At 44.5% G+C, this 27,457-nt stretch overlaps 1 protein-coding gene across 4 annotated transcripts in view; it reads left to right on the top strand.

The window, feature by feature from the left end:
* Positions 1-27,457, top strand: part of BICRAL (BICRA like chromatin remodeling complex associated protein) — an 883,634-nt gene that overhangs the window by 568,193 nt on the left and 287,984 nt on the right. For 2 of the 4 annotated variants that reach the window (XM_078649712.1, XM_078649711.1), the window contains 2 exons: positions 12,283-12,344; positions 12,471-12,613. In XM_078649712.1, the coding sequence (XP_078505838.1) occupies positions 12,283-12,344; positions 12,471-12,613 (205 nt within the window). Of the gene's footprint in view, positions 1-12,282; positions 12,345-12,467; positions 12,614-27,457 lie in introns of all 4 variants that reach the window. The other 2 variants (XM_078649709.1, XM_078649710.1) reach the window with 1 other exon arrangement.

Here is a 27,457-nt window from a genome sequence, read left to right as displayed (position 1 = left end):
GTTGCGTCTGTGAGATCTCATTGAATGCCGTCATCAGGATTGGTAGCCCCTGGGGGCATGGGCCGTTACTGAACCAAGCAAGGTATCAACATCCGTTGGCAGTGCTGATGGAAGTGTTAGACAAACTTCCAACACGCATTCTTCTCCACAAAGAAGGCATCGTAGAACAGGTAAGATGCAATCTTGCCAGATTGGTCGGATTGATAGGAACCACGTGGTATTCAGGTCTCTTAACCGAGCCAGGCCCAGGATCTGTATCATGCGGTCACGACACTTCATTGCCAGGAGAGTGTTCTCAATGGTAATCTGGGTGTCGCTGCTGACCGGACTTGCCATATTGGAGCAGAAGGAACAATAATAGTATTCCTGCTACGAGACCTAAAATGAGAGGCAGGCCGCCGAACACAGAGTGCACGAAGTTTAGAAAAATGCTGAGTACTGCTTCAAAAGGTGCTAACAGTCCCGAAAAAAATGTCTTAAATACATGTACAATACCAGTGGTATTAGACATGTTTAAGATACGACCTAACATTTCTACGAAATGTATTGGGCAGTTTGTTGATAATAGGGCATGTATCTCTGCAGAGGACCTTGCAACTTGTAGTTCATACGTCTCTTTAGACGAGGTCAGTGGCTTTCATTCTGCTTAAAGCATCAATTCGAATAGAAGAGATGTTCAGTGAAGGGCATAACGGCGACTTCCCGTCTGTCTTAGCTTTAGGAAACTATACTTGCATACAACAAGTGACCCTGGCTGAGACAGTTACGAGATAGGCTATTCCTGGCATCATTCCACAACAGCTGTGATCATTCAACATTATTTAGCTCCCGTTAGAAAGCTGCCTAAAAATTGGATGTATCACTGCTGCCGGAGAACCTTTTCAGGTGGCAGGATAAGTTGTTCGAAGAACCTTCACTGGCTCCATGTAAATTAATACCCTGGCATAAAAGTGTACCGCGTAGTGCGCTTTTACATTGTGTACCACTAAGAAATACTTCTTTTCCCCCACTCCAACATTTGCGTGTGTATGGTAATTCCCAGGTCGACTTTATGTATTCATTACCCAACCTTTCATACACGGCAACTGGTATATGTTTCAGACAGTATTGAAAATTGTGACAGGCAGAGTGATTATCCCATGTATTATCCATTCTGTTGCAGGTTGTTCTGAAACAGTTAATGGTAATCTTTCCAGTTTTTCAATGCTCATCACCGTATAGTCTGCTCCTCTTTGTGCCAGAGTGATTTGTTCATCTGTAAGGTTAAATACAGAAAACAATGTTGTGGTGGTGATTAGACGCCATGGCACATATCCAGAATGAAGATTTTGCAACGTCCAGCCTAGAAGCATTATAGAACGTAATTGCGACTGTCCATGCTGTAGCATGAGCAAGTCCCGTTCCATTATGTCAATGGCAGAGGATACTATGCTGCCCAAAGAATAAATTCTGGATGACAGGGTCGTTAACCCATTGTCAACTACAGACAATGCTTTCTCTAAATTAATACGATCACCTTCTAGTATTCTTTCTGCAGGCTCTGCCTGTGTCACTTTCCAAGCTTCATTATAAATGGCATATATACCTGCGTATATGAAACGTTTATGACGTCGTTTCGCAGGACCTAGTAAGAAGTCCCTTAAATAAACGCCATCTTTAAGTAAAGATAAGTGTTGTTTAACCTCTGTCAGTGTAGATTTTTGTAGCCACTCAAGGCACAGTTTTCCTACACTGTATGTTGTTACTATCCCTGGATGTTGTCTCTGGACATATCTTAGATCTGGCCTAGTTACTGTAAATCCTTTTGTCTTGTTCAGGAATCTATCTTGACAGTTATTTGTGTCTGTGGGCCAGATTAATCATTTTTTCCAACCAGGATCAATTCTGTTTTTAAGTAAAATAGTTTTTACGTCGACCCCTCCTTCTGAAGTGTTTTGATTATCAGGTGTAGGCATGGACGGTTTGTTCAAATCTTTTATCTTGGGCAGGATGTCTGTTGCACAGTGTCGTTTAAAAACATCATTTGTCATTTGGATAATGCAAGCTCTAAATAAAGCTTCTATTCCCTGCACCTGCCAGTCTTTTGAGCCCCAGACAGTTTTCGTTTCTAAGTTGTCACTCCAAAAGTCGAAACCTAATGAGGACAGCTGGGTGTAAAAGGCTGCTGAATAAATTTGCTTTGTATTGGTTAACATACGTTTCATTCCTATCTTATTAACATTTTTAAAGTAAAACGTTTCCGGATTTGTGGTATTAAAACCTGAGAAGTATGGAAATTTATCGTAGAATGTTTTTGAGCTACCCTTTGGTGGCGTTGGACAATGTCCCATTGATTGAATGTATAAACATTTCTAGGGTTTGCAGATTTGTGCAAGTAATGATGACCATAGTGATTATAACAATACATTTGTGCATAATCTGATGAATCTTCTAAGTATTCCAATCATCAGAAAATGTGCTGGGTGAAACAAAGTCACTCAAGGAAACCTTAAATTGATGTGGATTCTTCAACAGCTCTGCTGGACCATAACTGTCATAATCAGTTCTGTCCCATACTATACCACCAGGTATGGGAACTGCTGTGATGTTCACTGATATCAAGTCTCTTTGTTCACGATGGGATGATTTGTGTGGCTGGAGGAGCAAGTTGATGTTCTTACTTGCTGTGTCCATTTTACTATATCTTCCATTTATCAGCATTCCCAAAGTTAATACCATGATTAACCAAAGTAGGAGGAAAAGTACGCCAAGCACAATCCAAAGTTCAACCCATGGTGAAACCAGATACGTTTTTTCAAGTTGCTGAAAGAGTTCTGTTACTTGATCTTTAAAAGTTTTATTTGCTGACGTCATTTCAGGCTCACTGGGATCCTCAGAAAACGTATCAAAGTTGATGAAATAGCCAGAGGCAGTTCTGTCAATTGTTGGAATTGTATCAGGATTTTTGAAATCACTGGGGCTACCGGATCCTTTGTCATATTAGTATAGTCCAATGCTACATCATTGTAGACAGGAGTGTCTTGACAAACTGTTATTTGGGTCTCAAGAGGTACACATTCCATTGCTTTATTGCTTAGTCCTTCTTTTCTTACTGCAGATTCTTCAAAGGTGATGAGTCTTTAAGTTTGAACCTCTTGGATAGTAGCAAGATTTGGCCTTCTGCTACAGCTTTGGAGTCCACTGGGCCTACTACTTATTATCAGCCACATGATGTGGTTTTACCAGGTCGATGGTTACAAACCTGTTCTCCTTTCTTCCAGCAAGGGGCGGCAGTAACAATGTTCTTGATCCGTGGATTGCTAGCACAGGTACTGGTTTTCTGTTTCAGTTTGAATCTCTTGGATAGTAGCCAGATTTGGTCGTCTGCTACATCTTTGGAGTCCATGTAGATTACTACTCATGATTGGCCACATGATGTGGTTTGACCAGGTCGATAGATATGAACCTGTTCTCCTTTCTTCCAGTAAGGGGCTGCAGCAACACTGTTCTCGATCCATGGATTGCTAGTACAGGTACTGATTGTCACTAAGAAGGCCCAAATTCCTTCTTATCCGCGATCTTTTCTCTGACTAGATCCCCAATCTTTGGAATCCAGACAGGCCTTGATGGGACGGGTGGTTCTCCTTCAGTGGTCGTTGGCTTCTGTATTGTGTTGCTTTGACTTCTCCTTTTCTCGTTTAAGTCCTGCAAAACAGCCAAACATTCTTTGATATCAAAGGGTTTTTGTTCCACCACTGAAGTGTGACGATCTAGGTCCTCGACAAGCATTCTAGTACCAAAAAGGATTTCATATGGAGTGATTCCTCCCAGAGAACTTCTTGGCAGATTGTTTAGACTACGTTGGACACTTATTAGATCACCCGAGCCTATAATAACCTAGCTGTTATAGATTGCTTTATGTCCTGGCTTTTTCTCTCCACTACAGAATTTCCCTCAGCAGGGAATGGACTCGAATACTGCAATGCCACACCCAGATTGGCCATGACCTCCTTGTAAGCTTTGGAGCTAAACGCAGGACCCTGGTCAGAATGTAGCGTGCCGACTGCGTATGTGAGTGTGCAGTTCAGGCACTGCATACTTCTAGGTGATTTTAATATCCACATGGACTTGCCTGATGCACCCGACACCATCAAGTTGTTAGACACTACTAAACTCTTGGCTTGCTACCTTATGTGGCCTCCCCTACCCACATCAAGGGGCATATGCTTGATCAGATTTTTTCCACAACTCCTATTTTAGTTGCGCTTCCTCGACCTATACTCTGGTCTGACCATTTCTTGGTCGATTTTGACATTCAATTTAAATCAAGCCTTTTGTCAAGAGGGACCGGTCCTATTCCCCCGCCTTCGTGTGCTTTTCATCAAGTCTCCCCTGATATGGTCAGGCAGTATTTACTGACCCACCCGTGTCAGTCCTCAGGCGTATTGGAGCAGGACTTGGATTTTTTTCAAACATGGCTAGGGCAGTGCTTCAAGGAGCTGGCCCCTCCTCAGCGGATGCTCCGGAACTCTCAGCGCTCCTCGGCACCTTGGTTCACGCCCTTGCTTAATGCTAGCCGTAGGCTTTGCAAGAAGGCCGAATGAGCTTGGCGCTCAAATTATGATGAGCCCCTCAAGGAGTTTATAGGCAATGCGTCAAGGGCTATCACAAGGCAATCTTTGTGGAAAAGAAAGCATACTTTGCCAGGAGGATCGAGGACGCTTCTAATACCAGCAAAGAGATTTTCTTGATTGTAAAAGAATTTTCCTCTCTAGCCTCGATCACTCCTAAACGTTCCTTTTCGAAGTCCTGGGTTACTCAATTAGCAAGATTTTTCGCTAATAAAATCATCAGTATCCAGGCTACTTTCCCTCCTGGTGCCGGGGCAGCATCTTCCATCTCGGCTTTGTCCGTTTCCCAACCGGTGCTAGGGCAGCCCTTGCTTGCTGATTTCCCTCCTATTGTATTACAAGACTCGCTCGAGATTCTATCCAAGATGCGATCGGGATCACCTCTTGATCCCTGTCCGGCCAAGCACCTCGCCAAACTGGCACACGTGATTAATCCTATGGTCAATCAAATTGTGAATCTCTCTCTTGCGACAGGAGTTGTGCCTCCATCATGGAAGGAAGCCCTGGTCCTTCCCCTTTTAAAGAAGCCAGCACTAGATCCAGCCATCCATGCTAATTATCGTCCCATTTCGCTGCTTCCGGTTTTAGCCAAGGTGACCGAGAAGCATGTACAGGGGGTCCTGGCGGACTTTCTGGAGTCCCACGGCATCCTCCACTCCACCCAGTCCGGCTTTCGTGCTAACATGAGCACGGAGACGGCACTGCTAGAAGTGTCGGAAGCGATCAAGGAAGTTCAGGATAAGGGAGGAAAAGCACTGCTGGTGTTATTAGATCTGTCGGCGGTCTTTGACACCGTTCCTCATGAACGCCTCTTGGCTAGACTCTTGGAGATTGGGTTAGGGGGAACGGTGTTCAGATGGTTTGAGTCTTTTCTCTCGAATCGTCAACAGACGGTCTGGGCCCGCCTTATTCGGCCGCAGTACCGCCACTGGAGGTTGGAGTCCCACCCTTTTTAACATTTATATGTCCCCTTTGGCGGTGCTGGCCGAGGCGTGTGGTGCCCAGATCGTCTCTTACGCTGATGACACCCAGCTTCTTTTCACCTGTGGCAAGAATAGGGTCTTTGATGGAGAGCTGATTAAGAACTGCCTGAGTGCTGTGTTCGGCTGGTTTCATATAAACCAGCTGAAATGCAACCCAGATAAATCTGAGGTCCTTTTTTTTGGGTGCCCTCCTGACCCATGTTGGAAGTCCTGGTGGCCGGCTGACATCCACCCCCCCTCTGTGGAGACGGGGATGGCAAAGAACCTGGGAGTCAAGATGGGCACTGATTTGTCCCTTAAACCGCATATCCTGGGCCTGGTGGGTCAATGTTTCAGGATACTGAGAATGCTCAGGAAATTCCTTCCTTTTCTGTCCATTGCCCACAGGAAAAGTACAGTGCAGGCGTTGGTGGGATCGAGGCTTGATTACGCTAATGTACTCTACCTCGGCCTCCCTGATTATCTTCTTGCACGTCTGCAGGTGGTGCAGAACTCGGCTGCTCGTGCCATCTTCGGCCTTGGCAGGAGGTCCCATGCTGCGGGCCTGCTGAAATTCCTCCACTGGCTTCCTATACGGAAACGCATCGAGTTTAAGACGTTGACCGTGGCATTTAAGGCACTTCATGGCTCTGGTGCAGGCTATCTAAGGAAGCGGTTGGGACTTTATATTCCATCCAGAGCACTTCGCTCTGCGTCCCTTTCACTGGCCACTATCCCGGCAGTCATGCGCGCTCGCATTTGGGGCCGCTCTTTTGGTTATCTTGCTCCCCGAGCCTGGAATGCACTGCCATTGTCACTTAGGAAATGCGGGACCCTTTTATCCTTCAGGAAGGAGCTGAAGACATGGTTGTTCTGCAATTAACTCCCCTCGGTCGTGATGGTTGTGTTGTGTTGGGTCTGACAGCGCCGGGACACTCGGTCCGAGTAGCTGAGCGCTTAATAAAACTCGTTATAACATAACATAACATTGGCCATGACATCCTTGTAAGCTTTGGAGCTAAACGCAGGACCCTGGTCAGAATGTAGCGTGCCGACTGCGTATGTGCCTATAAAGACTCGCAAATCTTTTATAACAGTTCGGGCATCAGCCGAGTGCTGAGGTCACATCCAAATGAATCTTGAGCATGAATCCACTGCGACCATGATATATTTGTAGTTACCATCCCTCTGTAAGGGACCACAATGGTCCAGGTAAACACATGCTAATGGTTTATCTGAAATTAAAAGGGGCGTATGCGTCGGGCTGTTGAAACCTTTATTTTCTTGCAGATTTCACATTCCAAAACATAGTTTCTGGTCTGTTTCCTCATGCGCGGCCACCAGTATCTTTGTTTTAATAATGACACTGTGGCGGAAACACCTGCATGTGCAGAGGCAAGCCCTTCATGTGCTGCTAAAATTAGTCCTAATCTATGTTCCATGTTTGGAATTACTCTATCCCCTACTCCAGGGATTCGAGCAAAAGGAACATTATTTACATCAGTTATATATGAGTATTTGAGTGGAAAGCCTTTTGGTAATATTTTACCGCTGTCTTTATTGGAAGCGGCGACAGCCTGCATTATTTCGCTGTGTATTTTTGTTTTCGAACGAGTGATTGGAGCTACGGAAGCTGTTTGCACAGCTGCCTTTGCGGTTTCATCAGCCAATGAATTCCCTGCAACGTGAACGCCATCACGCTAATGACTCAGTGTATGGATCACGTGAGTCTTTTGTAGTTCTTTCTGTAATTGAACTACTTGTTCCCAAAGCAACTTATGCTTGATTGTTAAAGGTTAAGTACGTAAATCCGCATCTTCCTGGGATTATTCTGATTCCAAGGTTGCGTACGTTCACGCGTGTCTGTAAATGTGAAGTTGCTAACATGTCTGTTTGCACTGAACGCAAAATTTCTGTGTGTTTTTGAGTCCAATTCGTAGTTTTAAAATCAGGTTTGATTAATTCATAGAGAGGTTTAACCCTTTCTGCGTAATTTAGAATGTATGTTCTTCCGAAATTCAGGAAACCTAGAATTGACTGTAAGTTTTTCAGCGTTTTTGGAGGTTGGAGCAGCACACACTTTTTTAAAGAAGTTGTCTACCAGGCTTTTGCCTTCACTTGATAACTCGTATCCCAGATCAAGGACATTGAGGTGGGCAATACGTGATTTCTTAAAGTTGAATTTGTACCCTTCAGAGGCGAATCAACGTATAATGGTATTCACTCTGTTCAAGTGCCGGTCCAAGTCATCGTCTGTTAGATAGATGTCATCGACATAAGATAATGCCTCATCATCATACGTTTGTAGTAACTCTGTTACTCTGGCTGAAAATAACCCTGGACTATTCTTGAATCCCTGGGGAGACGACAGAAGTGACGATGTGGCCCCTTAATTGAGAAAGAGGTCAGGTTCCTGCTTTCAGGTGCAATGTTTTGACAGAAGAAACCGTTAGAAATATCTAATGTAGTTTTATATTTTTTGCGCACAATGTTATTCATCAGTGCTGCACTGTATGCATTTTGTACTGCAAATGTTTTGCAACAAGAGTTTAAATGTCTGTAGTCCAAAACTAGACGATATGTATTGTCTGGTTTTGAGACAGGAAACAAAGGATTGTTCATTGACGAGGTGCATGTTTCAATCACCCCTTGGTATTCAACTTGATCTAATATCACCTTGACCTGTTTTTTAGCTTCTTGCTTAACTGGATACTGCCTCTGTGCAGTTTGTTGTAATTTTAACTGGATTTTGTGGTGAGGAGAATCCTCATCCCATCCTACACGATTTTTATATTATGCTGAAGCCTGGGCTACAGCCCATTTTCTGGCATAGGTGTATTTTAAGTGAATTGGAATATGATTGGAGAAGGCTGGCATAATGATGTCTTCGCCATGTGGGCATTCCCTGACAAATTTTGGTGGACAGTCTTTTTCAGCTAGAAGAATGTTATAACCCTTAGAGAGCTTTCCCCAAAAGAGTGCTCTTTTTTTTTCTAGTTATGTCCCCCTCCATCCGGAGTGTTACTTCATATAACTTATGGGGTACGCTAACCCTGGTGTCACCTGTTTCAACTTGAATGTACTCATTCAAGTCCACTATGTTGTGAGCTATGGTGACTTCTGCTGCGCTGTCCAGCATTGTCTGGGCCCACTCCCTTTTCTTGAGTTGTGTCCTCAAGATCCTCGGCATGTCTGATTTTTAGACCTGCTACCTTCTTTTTGGTGAATTGGGTTTTCCTATTTTTTGGACAGTGTTGATCTTCTTTGGACTTCACACGTTCTTCCTTGTGTTCTGACCATCCTCTTCTTTCCAATTGCTGTGAGGAAGTCTGAAAGGTACGAGAGGAACGTGTATCAGTATCTTGATATCTATCAGGTTTTCTCAAATTATCCCTGTTCCTGACGTTATACCTCTTTTCAGAGGGCTCCTTTTGAGGAGACCTTCCTCGGGACTGAGAACGCTTCTCATTAGAAGTTTATTTAGTATTTTCCCACTTCTTTTTAGGAGTAGTGAGGGTGTTTTTAATAAAGACCTTTTCAGAATTTTCGGTTAGTTGGGGTTTAACTGGTTTCCCACCCAAACTATCTCTACCTAGTTCTTCATAGGATTTTTCAATTATTCTGGCCAGTTCATATGGTTGCTCAGTTATATCAATTTCCCTTATTTTTTGGCGGATTGCCACGGATGCTGCTTCACCTTTAATATTAGCTAATTTTATAGCTGAGACCTGTTTGAAATCTTTCAGTAATTTCATACCCAGATTTAAAGCAGACTCTGCCCCGTATTCATTTTGAATCTGTTTCAGGACATCTGGTATCACCGCCAAAGACGGAACACCATGTGTTTTTGTTTTGATTGCAGCAAAGACTGTACCCCAAGTGTCGCAGTCCTCCAGGTGTGCTGCGATCCCCATTGGTAAACAGATTGTTAAAATTCTGTGTTTCTCATGAGGTGTACTGTCAGGAAATACTGCCTCGATTTGAGTAATTTTTTTAGCTATCCAGAATGGAATTTGTTCCCTTTTTGCGGGTAATTTCCCAATGGCTGATTGTATAGTCTGTGGTGTAATTTTATTTGTGTTCCCCTGGTGAGGGGTTTGTTGTGGAATCCTTATAGGAGGTTGGACTGTTAGAGTCCGCATGACATATTGAACCAATTGTCTATGTATTTTTATTAGTTGTTTTAGCTGAACTAATAGTTATGCCCCTGTCATTTCTTCAATGGCAGGATGTGGTGTATAGATGGCTAGTACCGGCCACGTTGCTCCTGGTCTACCTATTGGACTGAGCCTGGTAATGTGATTTTGATGTTGTAGGGCGCCTTTAAACCAGAGCTGATGCTCTTGGTAAGTTAATGGAATTTCAATGTCCTCGAAAGGAACGTGTTCCGTTGGATGATCCTCTACTTTGTAGAAGTGAAACACATGCGATACTGCATCTGCTTCAGGGAAGACTATCCATGAATAGAATACCTCTGTCTGCCGATGTTCGTGTGCCTCTATGACAAAAATTACTCTACCACCTCTTGGTGATAGGCCATTTGTTATAAGTTTTAAAACAATGGTTTTCCTTAAGTTTTCCGGGATGATTATAGCATCCGGGTCGGTTGCTTGGAAACCGGTAATGTTAAAACCCGGTCGTCACTCATTTTTTGACTGAAAGTTTGTAGAGAAAGTTTCAAGGAAACAAAGATGAGGTGCACAATATTTTGGAACACTGTATCTTTCAACGTTGAATCAAACCAAAAAACTAATACATATCATTTTACCCACTCCAGACGACTATTGGAGCATTTTACGGGAAAAGGAGGTCTCTGTGAAAAGCACGACTGAGTTACTCTAGTATCTAGCGTTAAATTAGTGCCTTACCAAACGTTGGGTGCCATGTAGTGTAGTTCCTATATTCCCAATACCTTGACAAATACCTTGACATTATAAAATAATACTGTAAAATCATTGTATGGTTCCTAGACCATAGATAAATACATACATAAATAACGAAGGCTAAAAAGTACTTAACTGGTGCTTCTAAAATATTCCTACCCCAATGTACCTAAACTAAGTCTAGTACGAGGGAAGAAGTGAGGTTTAGTTGTTCTTTGCGAAGAATCTAACCAAGATTTCTCTTAGGGTCTAATCAGACCTTGGTTTTAGAATGAAGGAGGTCTGGTATATCTGTCTCGGGACTCGATTTCCCAACACCCCGCAAGGGGAGCTTGGAAACACTGGAGCTGGAATCTCAGCGTGAGAAAGGCAGCCTCTCTGTCAGTGCGTCAGCTGGAGGTCGGCTTCCTTCGGCACTTGCTGTAGCGAGCTGCGTTGGGCAAGTAGATAGTCGAGCTGCTCGGAACCACCGCGTGTTTGCTAGGGCAAGTGTAGGCATATTTATACCTTGAAGGTGCCTGGTTTGACGTAAAATCTGACATAATCACATCATCAAAGAACCCCAAGATAATGGTAGTTCTTTGAAAACGCCATGATTTCTAGGACAAATCAATATTCAAGTAAGGGGATGTCCCTGACTGCTGAAGCCAAGTTTTCCAAGAAATCGTTGTGGCTTTTTGGAACTAGTGGAAGTAGCCATGCCTGTATTTGGACTGGATGGGTTATGTCTAAATATGGGTATGATTTCTAAGCCTATATAAGGGCAATGTGAATTATAGCTATATAAGGGCATGAATCGGTAAATTACGCTTGAATTCTAAAATGCTACACAACAATTCAAAGCCCCTGTAAAGCTTTATACACTTAATATGGGCCACTGCATACATATGATCTCAACATCAGGTCACGCAGTTAGTTTGTTGGGGGTGGGATATTGTTCAAACTGTTTGCTTCCTCCATAATGCACCGTACTTCAAATTTCCTACATAACATATCTGATCAGACCAACTTTCCTTGCAATGCCTTTCTATATGCTATTTAATGTCTTGCCTTCAAATTCCATATGAGGGATGTAAAATACTGTGAAAATTGCAAAAAGGTTTGTGTTAAAAAAATTAAAATGTGGGTCTAGTCACTCAGATCACTTTTGGGTAAAGCTTTGGCAGGCACTTCAATCTTACAAATTTCTTATATCATTTTTATTTCACTTCTTGGAGCCTGATTTAGAGTTTTTCCCAACAAAATGCTCTGTCACAATGATGACGTGTTATATCTTAATGCGCTTCTGATAAGGTGTACGGGATATGTGTCACAATTGTGATACACCAAGCGTATACCAAACTCTTAATCGGGTCCCTAGTTCCTTACATCCTTGATAAAGCATAAGCAGATTATAAACAGAGTGTTTTACAGTTGAACATATTTCTTGACTGGATAAAATAAAGATGGAGTATTGTTCAACAGAGCTGTATATTTTTTGTTGAACAAACCAAGACTACGCAAATCAAGACTACGCATTGTGCAAACAACTGTGTTTCTCACTGGATGATCAATCTATTACTGACCCAAACAATATTAAATTTACATTAGGAAGTAAAAACGTATTATAGCATTACCAAGATGAACTGGTGTATTTGTAAACAGCTTGTAGGGTACTAGATCAAACAAGACATGCATAAGGCCGTAAGAATGATTAATCTATAAGAACTTCTTATGTTAGATGTAACTTTATTAAATAGTAGTTTCTTCCTTTACGTCAACCTGCATAATGCTTATTATTGTTAGCTAAGCATTAATTATGGCACTGCAATTGTTTTTATGGCATAGGTGGATGGACATACAGGGGGAATCAAGAGACCTGCTGCTAAACAACTAACAAAGAGAGCACTGTGAGTTTTCCTTTTACCCATTTTAAATGGTTATCAACACATTTTAATTTTAACATAAAGTTTTACTGGTAAGGACAATTTATTCTCTCTGTGGTTCATGAAAATATATTGTTTTCGTTTTAGTAGTCTGCAGCAGCTAAATAGAGACCAAGCTTGTGTTGAAGTGCCAGATAAAAAGAAGTTCAGTTCACTGAATGATGCAGTCCAGAAGCTTCTGTCTTACCATGTATTTCAAGGATCAGTGCCGAACAAAGAGGATTTAAAGAAAGGTACAGTAGAAATGATGGCCTACTGTTCATGTTAGTGATTTGAAAAGATTGAAATCTCTTTGATTCATTGCTAATTTTGGCCATGTTCTGTAATTATTCCTTGCAAATATTACAATATATGGCCCCCATTTTGCCCTTATATCTGTTTATCATAGATCTTTACTTTTCTTTCCCTAAGTTACTTCACAACTTTGTAAACAAACGTTATTGAGTTTTCTGTGGCGCTTGGTCTGCTCCGCGCTTCCGCGAGTTTCCTAGAACCAGAGGGACCCCTGCCAAACTACAAGAATTTTATGAGGCCATGAGATTCAATTTTGGGGGTCAATCCCCTCTCAAATGCTTTAGGGCCCCATGGCTTCAGAAGGCTTTCTAACTGGGGCTCTGCTGGCGGGTCAGACCTCGGCTTCAGTCTGGCCCTCAGAATCTGTTGTTAGATCCAGATTGGACATTGCCATGACTTAGCGACCTCCTCCAGGGACCAATCTAATGGTGCCGTTCCAGATACAGTTGACGTTGATCCCATGGTGATTTCTGACTCTGATACAGAGCCAGAACGGTGTTGCTCGGCACCAGTTTGGGCTCCAACCAGGCCCACACGGCCTGAATTGGAGATAAAGCTCTATTGCCCTTTAGTTTCTGTCTATCATCGACCCTGGGGACTGGATGGTAGTGCTGGACATGCAGGACGCCTACTTCATATCCCCACCCTGCCAGCCCACATGCTCTAAATGTGGTTCACGGTAGGGCAAGAGCATTACTAGTTCGCTGTGCTCCTCTTTGGCCTTACCACTGCCGCTCAGGAGTTCACAAAAGTGATGGCAGTGGTTGCAGTTTTTCTACGGAGGTCAGGGTTCTAAGTTTGCCCTACCTTGGCGACTGGCTTTTGAAAGCAGGCTTGCCCCAGATAGTCTTCTCTTACCTCCAGACTAAGGCTGCCCTTCTGCATTCACTGGGGTTTACTGTCAACGTGCCGAAGTCACGCCTGACTACTCCTTAGACGTCAGAGCTATTATAGATACAGTGCAGTTTTAGCCTTATCTTCCGTAACAGCAAGTCCAGGACACTCAGGATATGATTCTGATGCTTCAGCTTATATCCTGGATCATGGTGAGGCTCACTCTGAGGCTGCTGGTTCTCATGGCCTCCTGCATCCTGCTGGTAAAACATAAACATTGGCATATACTTGCCCTGCAGTGGGATCTGAAGTCCCAGTGGGCACAGCATCAGGGGAATCTCACTGACCTGGTTCAGATATTGGAGGGAACTGCAAAGGATTTACAGTGGTGGCTTTTGGACCACGATTAGGTCAACCGCAGTCCCCTCTCTCTTCCCCAGAGCTCAGGGTAGTGACAGATACATCACTTCTGGATTGGGGCTGCTATCTGGGAGAGATAAAGATCAGAAGACTCTGGTCTCCGGCGGAGTTTCAGCTTAACCTCAACCATTTGGAACTAAGAGCAAATCGTCCTGCATTTAAAGGCTTTCTTCCTTCCATCAAGGGAAGGCTGGTTCAGGTGTTCACGGACAACTCCGTCGCCCTGTAGTATTGCAACAAGCAGGGCGGCGTTGGGTCGTGGACTCTGCGTCAAGAGGACATATTCCTGGTTGTTCAACATCTGACGTGCTTGCTGAATGCCAGAGCACATTAACCTAATACTCTCTCATGTAGTTAGTGTGCTATTTGAAAAATCAATATAACATCATGAATGGCGTCTTCATCTGGAGGTGGCACAAGGTCTCTTCATAGATTTGGGAGAACCTTGGTTAGTTCTATTCACCTCCGTGTAGAACGAGAAGTGTCAGCACTTCTGCACGCTGGAGTTTCAAAAGCGGCTCTCGCACGGAGACACATTTCGGCTGGAGTGGAGCTCAGGACTCCTATACACCTTTCCACTGATACCACTACTGTCCAGAGTTCTCAAGAAGATCAAGAACAAAGGAGCCTAAATTATCTTAGTGGCCCCGGAATGAGAAATGGGAGTCTGGCATCCTGAAATCCTAAGCATGATCATCTGTCCTTCGATCAGGCTGCCCCTTCGGGAGTATCTTCTGTTGCAGCAACAGGGCAGGGTCCTGCACCTTAGACTGCACACTCGTCATCTGCATGCTTGGAAATTGAGTGGCAACAGTTGAGGATGATTGATCTCCCTTACGAAGTGTGTGATGTCATCTTGGCAGCCAGGCGTCCCTTCATGAAAACTATTTATGTCTGCCAATTGGATAAACTTGTGGCTTGGTGTGCTGCGAAATCTGTTAATCCTCTGTCTGCACCTTTGTCTGAAATTCTTTTGTTTAACTTATCCCTTGGCAAGGCCTTGCTTTGGGCACAGTTAAAGAGTACCTTTCCACCATTTTAGGTTGTTGGACCAACCTTCCCTGTTTAAGTCACCTGTTGCGACTCATTTTCTAAAAGATTTTCAGCATGCTCCTTCTACACCCTTCGTTATGCCCACATGGGATCTTAATTTAGTCCTAACCTTTCTCATTTGCTCACCATTTGAGCTGATGCACAGCTGCCCTGTCAGACTTCTGACCATAAAAACCATCTTGCTTGCGGCAATTATATCTACCGAGAGGATTAGTGAGTGGCAGGCCCTTTGGGTTCATCCCAAATATAGAACCTTTTTCCCAGATAAACTGGTCCTTAAGGTCTGTGCCTCCTTTCTAACGAAGGTGGTTACTCTTTTTCATGGCAGGCAGAACATCACACTGCCTACTTTCTCCCCCTCCACTCATCCTACCAAGGAGGAGGAGAGACTCTACCGTCTGTACCCAAAAAGAGGGCTGTCATTTTTTATTGATCCTACCAAAGCCTTCCGGGTGGACAATCAACTCTGTGTGTTTTACAGGTGCAAAGAACGGCAAGGCTGTTCACAAGAGAACCATCTCCAGATGGCTTGTCCTCTGTATAAAAATCTGCTACGCAATGGCTAAAAAGCAGTCCCATGAGGGCTTAAGAGGTCACTCCACCAGCGTTACAGCTGTGAGATGTTAGCTAGAGGTGTACCAGTTCTGTATAACTGTCAGGTAGCTGCGAAGAGATACTTCAGGACCTAATTTTGGCACACTAGTCATTCCATCTCAGTGTGGCTCTGTGCTTCTGGTGCAGAAATACATGCTGGGTTGGTGCCTATATAGGTATCGCGCTCGTCACTTCTGGCGTGGATGACACTACGTGGAGCCGAGCTACGCCACATCAAAATTTCCGGATTTACTCTGATGCCTGGGTAATATTTTACGGTAAGGAATCTGCGGCTCGATAGTGTCTCTATCAGATAAGACATTGCCAAAGGTAAGTAACTTGTTCGTTATCACCGTACCTACTGTCATCGCTCTATAACTTCGGATCTATCATTGTGTTGTACACTCTTCTTGAAGTTCATTTTTTGTGGAAATATCTGAATATCACATCTCATATGTAAATTGATGTTTCCTCCAACTGCGGTGAAAGAAGATGGAGTAGACCGTTGTCTGAACGTCATAAACGTGTGCACTGAACATGTATAAAATATCTTGCTCAACTGAGGCCATAGAAGGGTAGTGCAAACATTGTATTTATTGAACTTGTGTGCACTGTCTCTTGATCAGAATTTAAGGATAAATGCATATGAACTGAACAAGTGCGCACCACCACCTGCTACCTTTGTGGTACTGGTAGCATGAAAACTAGACCTTATTGGATGCATGCCAATTTCTTATTAATGTGTAGTAAACGCTTACCTTACGATGTATCGTGTGTTAGTACTATCATGATCACTTTAAACTGAAGTGGTGATTGACATGTCAGCCTTCTACATTCTGCATAGTGTGAACACATAAATATGACCTTCCTGGTTTTAATAAAGCATTTAGTTTCAGAATTAATGAATCATTTTTCGGGGAGCGTCTACTTTTCACCATTGTTTACCTGTACCTCTTCCACCAAACACATTTTCTTGCACCCCAAGATTGAACTGTTAATCTACTATTATAGTCTTGGATGTTGAATTGTTACTGTAGTCATTTAGTATTTTAATTATTATTCACCAGTGACTGTACCAAGCAAGAAAGCTCTGGATCAAATTGGAAATAGGATATCATAGGACTGGTTGGTGGGCTGGTTCTGGATAGACATTTTATTCTGGTACATGTTTGTTGGTCAGTTTCCCAAGAAATGCTTTTCTAGATAAGTAAGATGGTTGGAGTGATTAAAAGCAGCTCTACATAAAATAAACATAAAATAAACTGTTTGAAGATCTTGATTTCTTAGAGTAACTATCCCCATTTATCCAGTATTGGGGTATCTTTCATAGATTCACATGCCTGAATCATTCCCCGTCGTAAAGGCGGGAGTCCCACAGTAAATAAAAAAGCAGTGCCAAAGCACTCTGTAGTAGTAGTAGGCCCTAGAACTCGGCCTGAGGCCTAAATTATAGTAGCCTATCTACATCATTATGTCAAAAAGACCAAAGTCTTTGCTCCAACCAATCAGCTCACAGCACCCTCTAGAACCCTCTCTGCAGAGCCCGTTCTCCTTAGATTTTCACTGCACGTCGTGTGGAAGGGAGTTTCCCTGAGTCTTGACTCAGTTTTTTCCTCAGAGCTTCAGGATGTCTGACAAGAAGGCCTTGTTTAGACCTTGCAGAACCTGCGAGAAGAAAAGGGTCCATGTGGATGACCAGCACAAGGACTGTATTTATTGCCTTTATCCCAAACATGAGGCAAAAAATTGTAAGATCTGCCGCACCTTCCCTTCGAAGACCTTAAGGGATAGGGAGGCCAGAGTCCTTTTGTGGCTAAAATCCTCTTCCACGGATGATGATGACAAAGCCTCTACTTCTAGTAAGAGGTCGAGGTCTCAGGAGGATAAGAAAAGTGAGGGGAGAAAACATGCGAAAACCTCCCACTCTACTTCAGGCTCTTCACAGAGATCCCCACATGCTGTCTCTGGAGCCTCAGCCACCAACGATTCCTCTAAGAAAACTGTGAGTAAGAGCTCTTCTGTCTCCTCACCAGTGACTACTATTTCTACTTCAACTTCCTTATCTACGACTATGATCTCCACTACATCTGTCACTTCGCCTATTGTGTCTACAAAGATTTGTATTGTGGCTAAAAGAACTCTCGTAGAAGACTCGTCGACGAAGACATCAGCGTCAACGAAGTCTTCGTCGTCTCAAAAGAGCCCGTCGACAAAGTCATCGACGCCACCGTCGACGAGACAAGTATCGACGATGAAGCCGTCAACGGCTGTCCCGTCGACAGCTGTTCCGTCGACAACCGGCCCGTCGACGATTGTCCCATCGACGGTAGTTCCATCGACGATGGTCCCGTCGACGTCGAGTCCATCGACGACGGTCCCGTCGAGGGCAATTCCATCGACGACGACATCTTTTCAGCAGCCAGCTGCACCTTTGTCACCGGTGCCGTCAAAAATTATGGATTCAGCTTTAGTGAAGCCGATCGCTGGGAATCAGGTGTTTTGTACGCCAGTTTCAACGAAGAACTTTCAACTCATCTCTTACAAGAGGCAACAAGGTTCTTACATGTCGCCACTTATGCCCTCTCATCTTCTGGAATCCTACTCGGATGACGAAGAAGATGATTTTGAGGATGATGATAATGAAGGAGCTTTTGGTGTGGCGCGTCACCCATCTGATCTTGTCATCAAGTGTCAAGATGATGATGAAGACGACACTTATACTGAACATTAGTATCAGGAGGACATTTTAGTGCCTCATTCTGTGGAACATCAGAGGCGGCCTAAGGTCTCAGAAGTCCCATTTACCACCTACCCTGATTCAGGATTTACAGGATATGCTGGCAGATTACAAACAACGCTTTCCGCCACATATGCCTCAGCCTACTACTTCTATTCCTCCATCTCAAGTTCCACGGCTTTCTCCAGTTGTGGAACCTACGTAGCATGAGTTGCCTCCACAAGCCCCGGACACGTCCTCAGAAGAGGAGGTAGAGGAAGGGGAGTTGCCTAACGTACCTTCATCAGACCCGTGGGATGATTGTTATTCCCATGCCATCCCCTCAGACTCCTCAGCCTTCAGATTCTCCACCTGAGGATGTGGGTGGCTTTCACAATCTGATGCAGAGAGCAGCAAACAGATTTAAACTCCCGGTGACTGTGGAGCAAACGGAGTGTTTTCTTCATGATTTTAAGGAAGAAACCAGGAAAGTATCTCGAGCCATTCCTATCATTGACTATATTTGGAAAGAGGGCCTCAAAGTAATGAAAAACCCTGCTTCGGTGCCAGCTGTGTTGCCAAGAATTGAGAAGAAATACCGTGCCCCGCTCACTAGTCCAGCGTGCCTTATTGGTCATCCGCGTCCGGATTCGGTGATCTCTCAGGCTGCACAACAAAGGTCGAAGAATCCGGCTACCCCTATTTCTACACCACCTGATAAAGAGGGGCGACGTTTAGACCTTATTGGGAAAAAGTTTTCCACAATGGCTGCGGCCTCCATCAGAGCGGCAAATTCCTTGGCGATTATAGGGCGCTATGATCGCCAAATGTGGTCAGAAATGGCTGTTTTCATGGAACTCATTCCAGAAGATAAGAGGCAGGAAGCACGAAAAATATTAATGGAAGGAGAGAGCGCAGCTGCGGAATCCATCAAATTTCAGACAGTTGGCAGGAGCAGCTGTTTTGAGACGTCATGGGTGGTTGAAGGCCACTACCTTTCGTACAGAGGTCCAATTGAAAGTGCTGGACATGTCTTATGATGGAGAGTCCCTCTTTGGGAAACATGTAGACGAAGCTCTCCAAGCAATTAAAACAGATACGGATACTGCAAAATCGCAGGGGTCATTGCAGTACAAGAGAGGATTGTTCAGAGGAGCGAGAGGACGCGGTTATTCGTCCAGAGGAAATTATTACCAGCAAGGCAGGCAATATCAACAGCAGTACCGCCAGAAATATCAATCTTCGTATCGCCAGTCTGGATCGGCTGGTTTCTCTCGCCAAGGAGGAAGAAGGCGAACGAACAATCAGGGGCGAGACAATCACAAGAAACAGTGAGATCAATTGGGCGCCACCTTCAATCCCTTATTTTCTCGTGGGCGCGAAGATATCTGCCTTCCAACATCAATGGCATCAGATAACAACAGATCAGTGGGTGCTGGACCTAGTCCAACATGGTCACACCCTGGAGTTCATTACCAAACCTCCAACAACTCCGCCCAGGGGTCCCCACACCCCCTCGTCTTCACTTACTGATCAAGGAGGTCCAAGCATTGCTTCTCAAGAACGCTGTAGAGAAGGTTCCAATCCATCACTTTACGCAAACTACAATTAATACAGAACTGCGCAGCCAGAACACTTTTACAAATCCCCCGCAGATCCTCAGTAAAACCCGGACTAAGGATACTGCATTGGTTTCCCGTAAAGGAAAGAGTGGATTTCAAATCACTTTGCATCGCACACCAGACCCTCTGGTCTCGAGGCCCGGTTATCAATCTCCCTCTCATCACACCCTACCTACCTACTAGACAGCTGCGCTCCACCTCTGCAAACCTAGCCATTGTGCCGCAAATAAAGAAATCAAGGTCCGGAGGCCGCTCCTTCTCCTACAATGTGGCAAAAAAATGGAACGCCTTGCCTCAGCATCTTAGATCAAACCCCGACATTCTCTCCTTTCGTAAACAGCTGAAAACGCTACTGTTTACCACATAACTATGGAGCTGAATCTGCTTTCCTCCCAACTCGAACCTCAGCGATATTCTCAGCGCTTGGACGCCTCAGGGCAGCTACCCGCGCTCTAGAAATCCGAATTCATTCAATTCATTCATTCATTCATCAGAGAAGGACAGGTTTCTATTCCCGTTTTTTCCTCATAAAAAAGAAATCAGGGAAATGGCGACCGATCCTAGACCTGCGCAATCTGAACAGATATCTCAAGAAGCAGGGATTCCGAATGGTCACTCTCTCAGACATTCTCAACTGCCTCAACAAGGGAGATTACATGGCTTCCTTGGACATGGAAGATGCATACTTCCACATCCCCATTCACCCAAAACATCGAAAATACCTCCGTTTCACTGTGGCTGGCGCCCATTATCAGTTCAAGGTCCTCCCATTTAGCCTCAGGTCGGCCCCAAGTGTCTGGCTCCTGTCGCAGCAGCTCTTCGATCAGCAAAGGTGCAGGTCTTCCCGTTTTTGGACGACTGGCTAGTCAAAGGTCCATCGAAGGCCAATGTAAAATCCGACATTACGAAATGCTGCAATCTCTTTGCATCGCTAGGCCTTACAATCAACAAGAGCAAATCTCAATTGGTTCCGAAACAGAACCTGTTGTTCCTAGGAGCTTGTCTAGACACAGTAGAATGCAAGGCATTCTTGTCTCGAGAGAGACAACTCCGACTACAAGCCTTGGCAACAAAACTGTCAAGAAAAAAGTCACTTTCAGTTCGCCTATTTGCGTCACTTCTGGGGATGTGCTCGTCGGCCATCCACCTCATTCCATTAGCACATCTAAAGATGCGACCCTTACAGGAAGAGCTACATCTTCAATGGCAAAAGGCGACAGGCTCTTTCGAGGACATCATCACAGTCACCGACAGGATGGTGCATGCCCTTCAATGGTGGACAAGGCTGTGCAATCTGGAAATGGGACTCACTTTCTTGCAAGCCCCTCCGGATTTCATTCTGACGACAGATGCATCCATGGAGGGCTGGGGAGGTCATCTCCAGGATTTACAGGTGCAGAGAAAATGGTCTCAACAGCAGAGAAAATGCCACATCAACAGTCTAGAGTTGAAGGCCATATTTCTTTCTCTTCAAGGGTTTCTCCCCAGGATCACAGGATCCTCAGTTCTGGTCAGAACGGACAACACTACCAGCATGTTTTATATAAACAAGCAAGGGGGAACGAGGTCAGCAACATTGTCCAGGGAAGCCCGAGTTATGGCAATGGTTGACGATTGCAGTAATATCAAGAAAGGACTAGCTTAGTTGTGTTGGCGAGACTCAGAGGGTACGTCTGTGGGCAAACCATTTGGTTTGGTCATGAAGCCCTCACCCACCAACCTAGTTGGTGGCATGCTTCATCATCGGGCCCACCACAGTGACACCGAATGTGTCCCGGGTGTGCTGCGACTCCAGATTACTGAGGAGCTGGTATACTTACTGAGTGTGCTGTGATAAGTGGGTGTGAACGTGATGTTAAAAGCTATACAGGTAGTCCCAGTTCCCGATAAAAAGGCAAGTGGACGTAGGAGCTCATAATTCACTCCACAACGTCCACTTGCCTTTTTATCTGCTAGCAGGGGCCCAGACATTAAAATTATCCTTATACCCTCGGGAACTGGGACTACCTGCATAGCTTTTAACATCACGTTCACACCCTCTTATCACAGCACACTCAGTAAGTATACCAGCTCCTCAGTAATCTGGAGTCGCAGCACACCCGGGACACATTCGGTGTCACTGTGGTGGGCCCGATGATGAAGCATGCCACCAACTAGGTTGGTGGGTGAGGGCTTCATGACCAAACCAAATGGTTTGCCCACAGACGTACCCTCTGAGTCTCGCCAACACAACTAAGCTAGTCCTTTCTTGATATTACTGCATATAAACCAGGGGATCCGGACTAGCCTATCTGGTCCTCTCTCTCCATTTTGATTTGCTAATGGTTGACGATTCACAACATAACTCTCAAGGCAGAACACGTCAGGGGTCTGTACAACACCTTAGCAGACAAACTGAGCAGATTCTCGTCAGATTGCCACGAGTGGGAACTGAACAACAACGAATTGAGCTAGGTGTTTCAGAGATGGGGCAAGCCGATGTTGGATTTGTTTGCAACCCAACAGAACAAGAAATGCCGGTACTTCGCCAGCAGGTACCCTCAACCGGGATCAAGGGGGAATGCCCTGTCCATGCGATGGTCAGGGAGTTATGCTTACGCCTTTCCTCCGATCCCTTTGATTCCACGAGTGGTGCGCAAGATGAAATTGGAGAGTTGCTGCCTTCTGCTAATTGCTCCCAGGTGGCCTCGCCAGTATTGGTTTCAGGAGCTCATGCTTCTCTCACAGGAGCCATCGATCAAGCTGTTGGTAACCCCAACGTTACTATCGCGCAACGACGGCCAGATACTGCACCCGGACCCTCAGTCGCTGAAATTGCATGCATGGCTCCTAATTTCCTAGAATTTCAGCATCTGCAAATTCCTCAGGACTGCCGAGACATTCTAAAGAAAGCAAGAGCCCAGAGTACATTAAAAACCTATCGTCTCAAATGGAAGCGCTTCTGTGCTTGGTGCATCTCAAACAATTTACATCCTATAAAGGCGCCAGCAGAAAAAATACTACCCTATTTATTGCATTTGGCGCAATCAGGTCTTTCTTTTTCTTCAATAAAGGTCCACTTAGCGGCTTTATCCAGATACAGGAAAATGGCTGACACTCAATTGCTCTACTCTTCATCGCTCATTAAGCAATTCATGAGGGGTCTTTTCTGGTCTTATCCTCCAGTAAAGCCTTCACCACCAGAATGGGAGCTCAATACAGTTCTCTCACAGCTGATGAAGCACCCGTTCGAACCCATTCATAAAGCTGACCTAAAATTCTTGACATGGAAGGTTTCTTTGCTGTTAGCCCTAACTTCCGCCAGAAGAGTGGGAGAAATTCAGGCATTCACTATAAAGGAACCCTTTATGCATTTTTCCCAAGACTATGTCACTTTGCGGACGAATCCAACATTCATATCAAAGGTGCCTTCTCAATTTCATCTAAATGAACCAGTCAAGCTGAGGGTTTTCTTTCCAAATCCGTCAACCCCAGCGGAGAGAACATTACATTCTTTAGACATCAAACGATGCTTAAAGTTCTACCTCCAGAGAACCAAGACTGTAAGAAAATCAGATCAATTATTTGTGGCTTATGGCCAGACTACATTGGGTAAAGCGGTCACAAAAGCTACGATTTCCAGATGGATAGCCTCTGCCATCCAGTTCTGTCACATCAAGGCTAACTGACCATTGACAAGGTCTGTTCGATCTCATTCCACAAGAGCTGTGGCAGCGTCTGCAGCTTTGTTTGCAGGAGTGACGCTTGAGAACATTTGCCGTGCTGCGACATGGAAGAATGTCCACACGTTTACAAGACACTACTGCCTACAATCAGCAAATCAGAATGATGCGGCAGTGGGCCAAGCTGTGTTACGCCACCTGTTTCCATAGGAATACATTCAGATACAACCGTTAGTTTCTTTCTTTAAAGTACATAAAGTTCAAATTGTTGTGTATAATATGCAGACATATGTTGTCATACAGTAAGTTTATATGCTACTAATGTTCCATTTCCTGTAGGAAATTGCATTACTTCTATGTTGGTTTTTCAATAAGGTTGTTAATAGATCAATCTCTAAGCTATTGTTGGTTGTTAGCGGTACATTCATGGGGGTGCAATACAGTAAGTCTCCCACCATCCGCAACCGACTTCGCCTGGTTTACTGCTTGCTATTCTGATTCAGGCATGTGAATCTATGAAAGATACCCCAATACTGGATAAGAAAACAAGTTACTTACCTGTAACTTCAGTTATCCAGTATTGGTATCTTTCATAGACTCACATGCACCCACCCTCCTCCCCGGAGAGGCAGTTCTCTAAGGTTGGGATACTTGTTCCCACTTGTGCTACGAAAATCTGAGGAGAACTGGCTCTGCAGAGAGGGTTCTAGAGGGTGCTGTGAGCTGATTGGTTGGAGCAAAGACTTTGGTCTTTTTGACATAATGATGTAGATAGGCTGCTATAATTTAGGCCTCAGGCCTAGGGCCTACTACTACTACAGAGTGCTTTGGCACTGCTTTTTTATTTACTGTGGGACTCCCGCCTTGATGACGGGGAATGATTCAGGCATGTGAATCTATGAAAGATACCAATACTGGATAACTGAAGTTACAGGTAAGTAACTTGTTTTCTTTTTTCTTTTTCCATGTAGTTTTCTCTAACTCCTGGTGATTATATTTGTCTGTGAGCTAGCAACGCTTTATTTAACAATTGTTCTAAGTGTGGAAGGGTGTGGAAGGGTGAGCGGTAAATTGAGTGGACTACTTCATTTTTCTTATCAGGCGATCATGATGTGGAGAAATGTAAGCACTGCATATCACGAAATTCAAGACACCCAGGGAAAACCTTAAAGACCTCTCCAAACTGGCATGAACAGTCTTTTCTCTGGAGCTTCTTCAGCTCCACAAGTTCTGTAGTTACGCCTGACAAAAAGAAAGGAGACAAAACAAAATTTCAACCTCTTTCTGTATGTGGGATGCTCAGTCTTTATGCCCCACAGTTGTCACTGAGAGCAAGCTCAGTGTTGCACTTACAAAGTCGATTTTTCCTCCTGTTACATGTTCCCTTCAGACTTAAACAAGGTAGTTTTTTAGTTCGAGCCTAGTGCAGCGCACATGCGTTGTTCTATGGGAGGCTTCTTGTGAGCACTCAAAACTTCTCCCTGTGGGTCTGACTCCTTCCACATTGGACTGGCCTTTGTGTTTGTCTTTCAATAATGAAAGCACGCGAATGGCCAAAGGCGGGTGCATGTCCCACCTCCTTTCCAATGTATCACTCCCATGATGTTTTGCTCTCGGGAGCGAGCAGAGGCCGGAGGGTGGCAGCTGCATTCCTGATGGGTCAGGTTACACGCAACGCACCCTGTTATTCCAAGCCTTGAAGCCTTATCCTACGCTTTCCCGCCATGAAAGCATCTTCTTTAATAGCAGCAGCTTGCATCATACATTCTCTGCATATCACGGAATGAAATTGAATGCAAATCCTTGCCAACCCTCACCAACAAATTTGACGCACCAACTGAGCGTATGCAACCAATTTAAACATTTATTTTCATAGGAATTCTGGCACCAACGTCAGCAATCTGAAAATGGTAGTTTCTGCTACATTCGCAGGAAAAGTCAGTCGTGACATCCGAATGCCATGTATAACCGAGCTATAACCGGAATACAATAATGGGAGTAACTTCCTATTCTGCAAGCGTAGCCAGTAATGACAATATAGCCGCAGTCGGAGATACTGAAAAGGACAACTCCCTCCCCAATCCTATCCCCCATCTTACACACACCAATAGTGTCACCTTCACACCGAGTCGACTTTTGCAGCGGGGCTAAGAGATGGTGAAAGCTGAGGTTCGATCCTTGATACTGCAGACTGCAGGGTGATGAAGCGAGTCCGTCTCATTCCAGCTGGAGCCCAGCAATTAGGAGCATCTCTCCCTCCTCTGCATGCCTGCCCTTCTCCTCTAGTTAAGGAGATGACATCATCCCCTCAGACATGCACTTAACTCTGAGGAAGCCTCCCGCAGCAGGCAGGTCACTGTTTGCCTTTAAGGCGAAGAAGTGCAGCGCAAGCCTCTTCCAAAATGGCTATCCAAGCCCTGCACCTCGCTATTATTCACCGAATTTCATGCACATTCATAGCCACAGTTGATGAGGCTCTTATCTCTCTCTTTGCTGAAATGCAGGTCAGAGCAGGAACCACTGCTGCAGGCGGGAGGGACTGCACTAAAGCACATCACACAGGGAAAGTAGCAGTCTGTTCTCCCTTCTGCAGCTCACGCTCAGAAATTTTATTTTTTGTTTTGTCATAGCACTAACCCTCACATTTGCAATCCGTCGTTCATAGTTGGACTGTGCTTTTGTTTAAGGGAGATTTGCATGCCTTCTTTCCAAGAAGGTGTGAGGCAAGAGGGTGGAAAGCCATTTTATCAAAATACTGGCTTATACAGCCACCCACTATGAAGACAACCGTATCAGCAAGCCATTAAGCACTCCTCACAGCAGGAAAGTAGAAGAGGGGGTCGGTAGTGTGGCATTTTAAATCACCCCAGTGATCTCCAGTGCTATGTAAAGCATTATGCGGGACACACACCTTAAAACCCCACCCCTCACAGTACACGGGCTTGTAGTGCAAATGTCACTCTCCTACCCACGATTTCTCACTGAAAAAGTCAGATACATATCAGAATGGTGGTTCTGAAACACCAGTAGGGCCAGAGAAGGCCAGCGCCCCTTGAAGACTGGTGGGGCCTCTACAGTCACTCACTTATCAGGCTCCTGAAAGGTCAGTAAGTTTTGGGCAGTCAGTCACATGTGATGTCTATGTCTCAGAGAGGCTACCAGATTTAACCTCTGTCTAAACGCTTATAAGGTCCCAAAGGCGAGACCTATTGGCAATGCCAATGTTTGTTTTATACATCATTAGGGTCATGCAGTAATCGAAACACTCATGTTATTCCATGAGCTGGGGCCTGATAGATAGATTTTTGCATTAATTTGTGCTATAAAAAAGCTAACCATAAATGTCCAGGGTGACCTAGAACTCGATCTACAAAGACAAATGCAGCTGTTAAACCCCTAATGGTTAACACGCACATCTCTGAAATCTGCAGTTCTGCTACACAGAGATCATGTCACACATTTCAGACATCTGTGCTTTGGTTCTGATTCCACAATGGATTCTCAGTTAGGAATAACTACATTTAAGGACGTATTCTGTTGATAATATTGTATTATCCCTCTTTCCATAGTAGGCCACTGTAGGAAGTTGGCTCTGTATACATTATGCCCAAGTAAGGTAAAGTGTGCACAGAGTCCAGGGAATCTCCTGAGGTATAGCAGAGGCTAAATTAGGTAAGTACTAACAGCTCTCTTTGTGGAAGTGTGGGCAGCAGTTAGACTTATCCGAAGGGTGTGTTAAGCATTTATTTTATTCACTCAATCAAGACTGATGCACACACTCAGAGACTGAATCCAGAACAACTGGGTAAGTATCAAAAAAGGTATACTTGTATTTTATTTCTAGAACCTAGCAGGACTTGGTATAGGTAGGAAAAATATACT

Source organism: Lissotriton helveticus, chromosome 6 (genome assembly GCF_964261635.1).
Source record: "Lissotriton helveticus chromosome 6, aLisHel1.1, whole genome shotgun sequence".
NCBI classification, from domain to species: Eukaryota; Metazoa; Chordata; class Amphibia; order Caudata; family Salamandridae; genus Lissotriton; species Lissotriton helveticus.
Note: the sequence above shows the minus strand (reverse complement) of the source record. Positions and strands in the feature narration are given on the sequence as shown.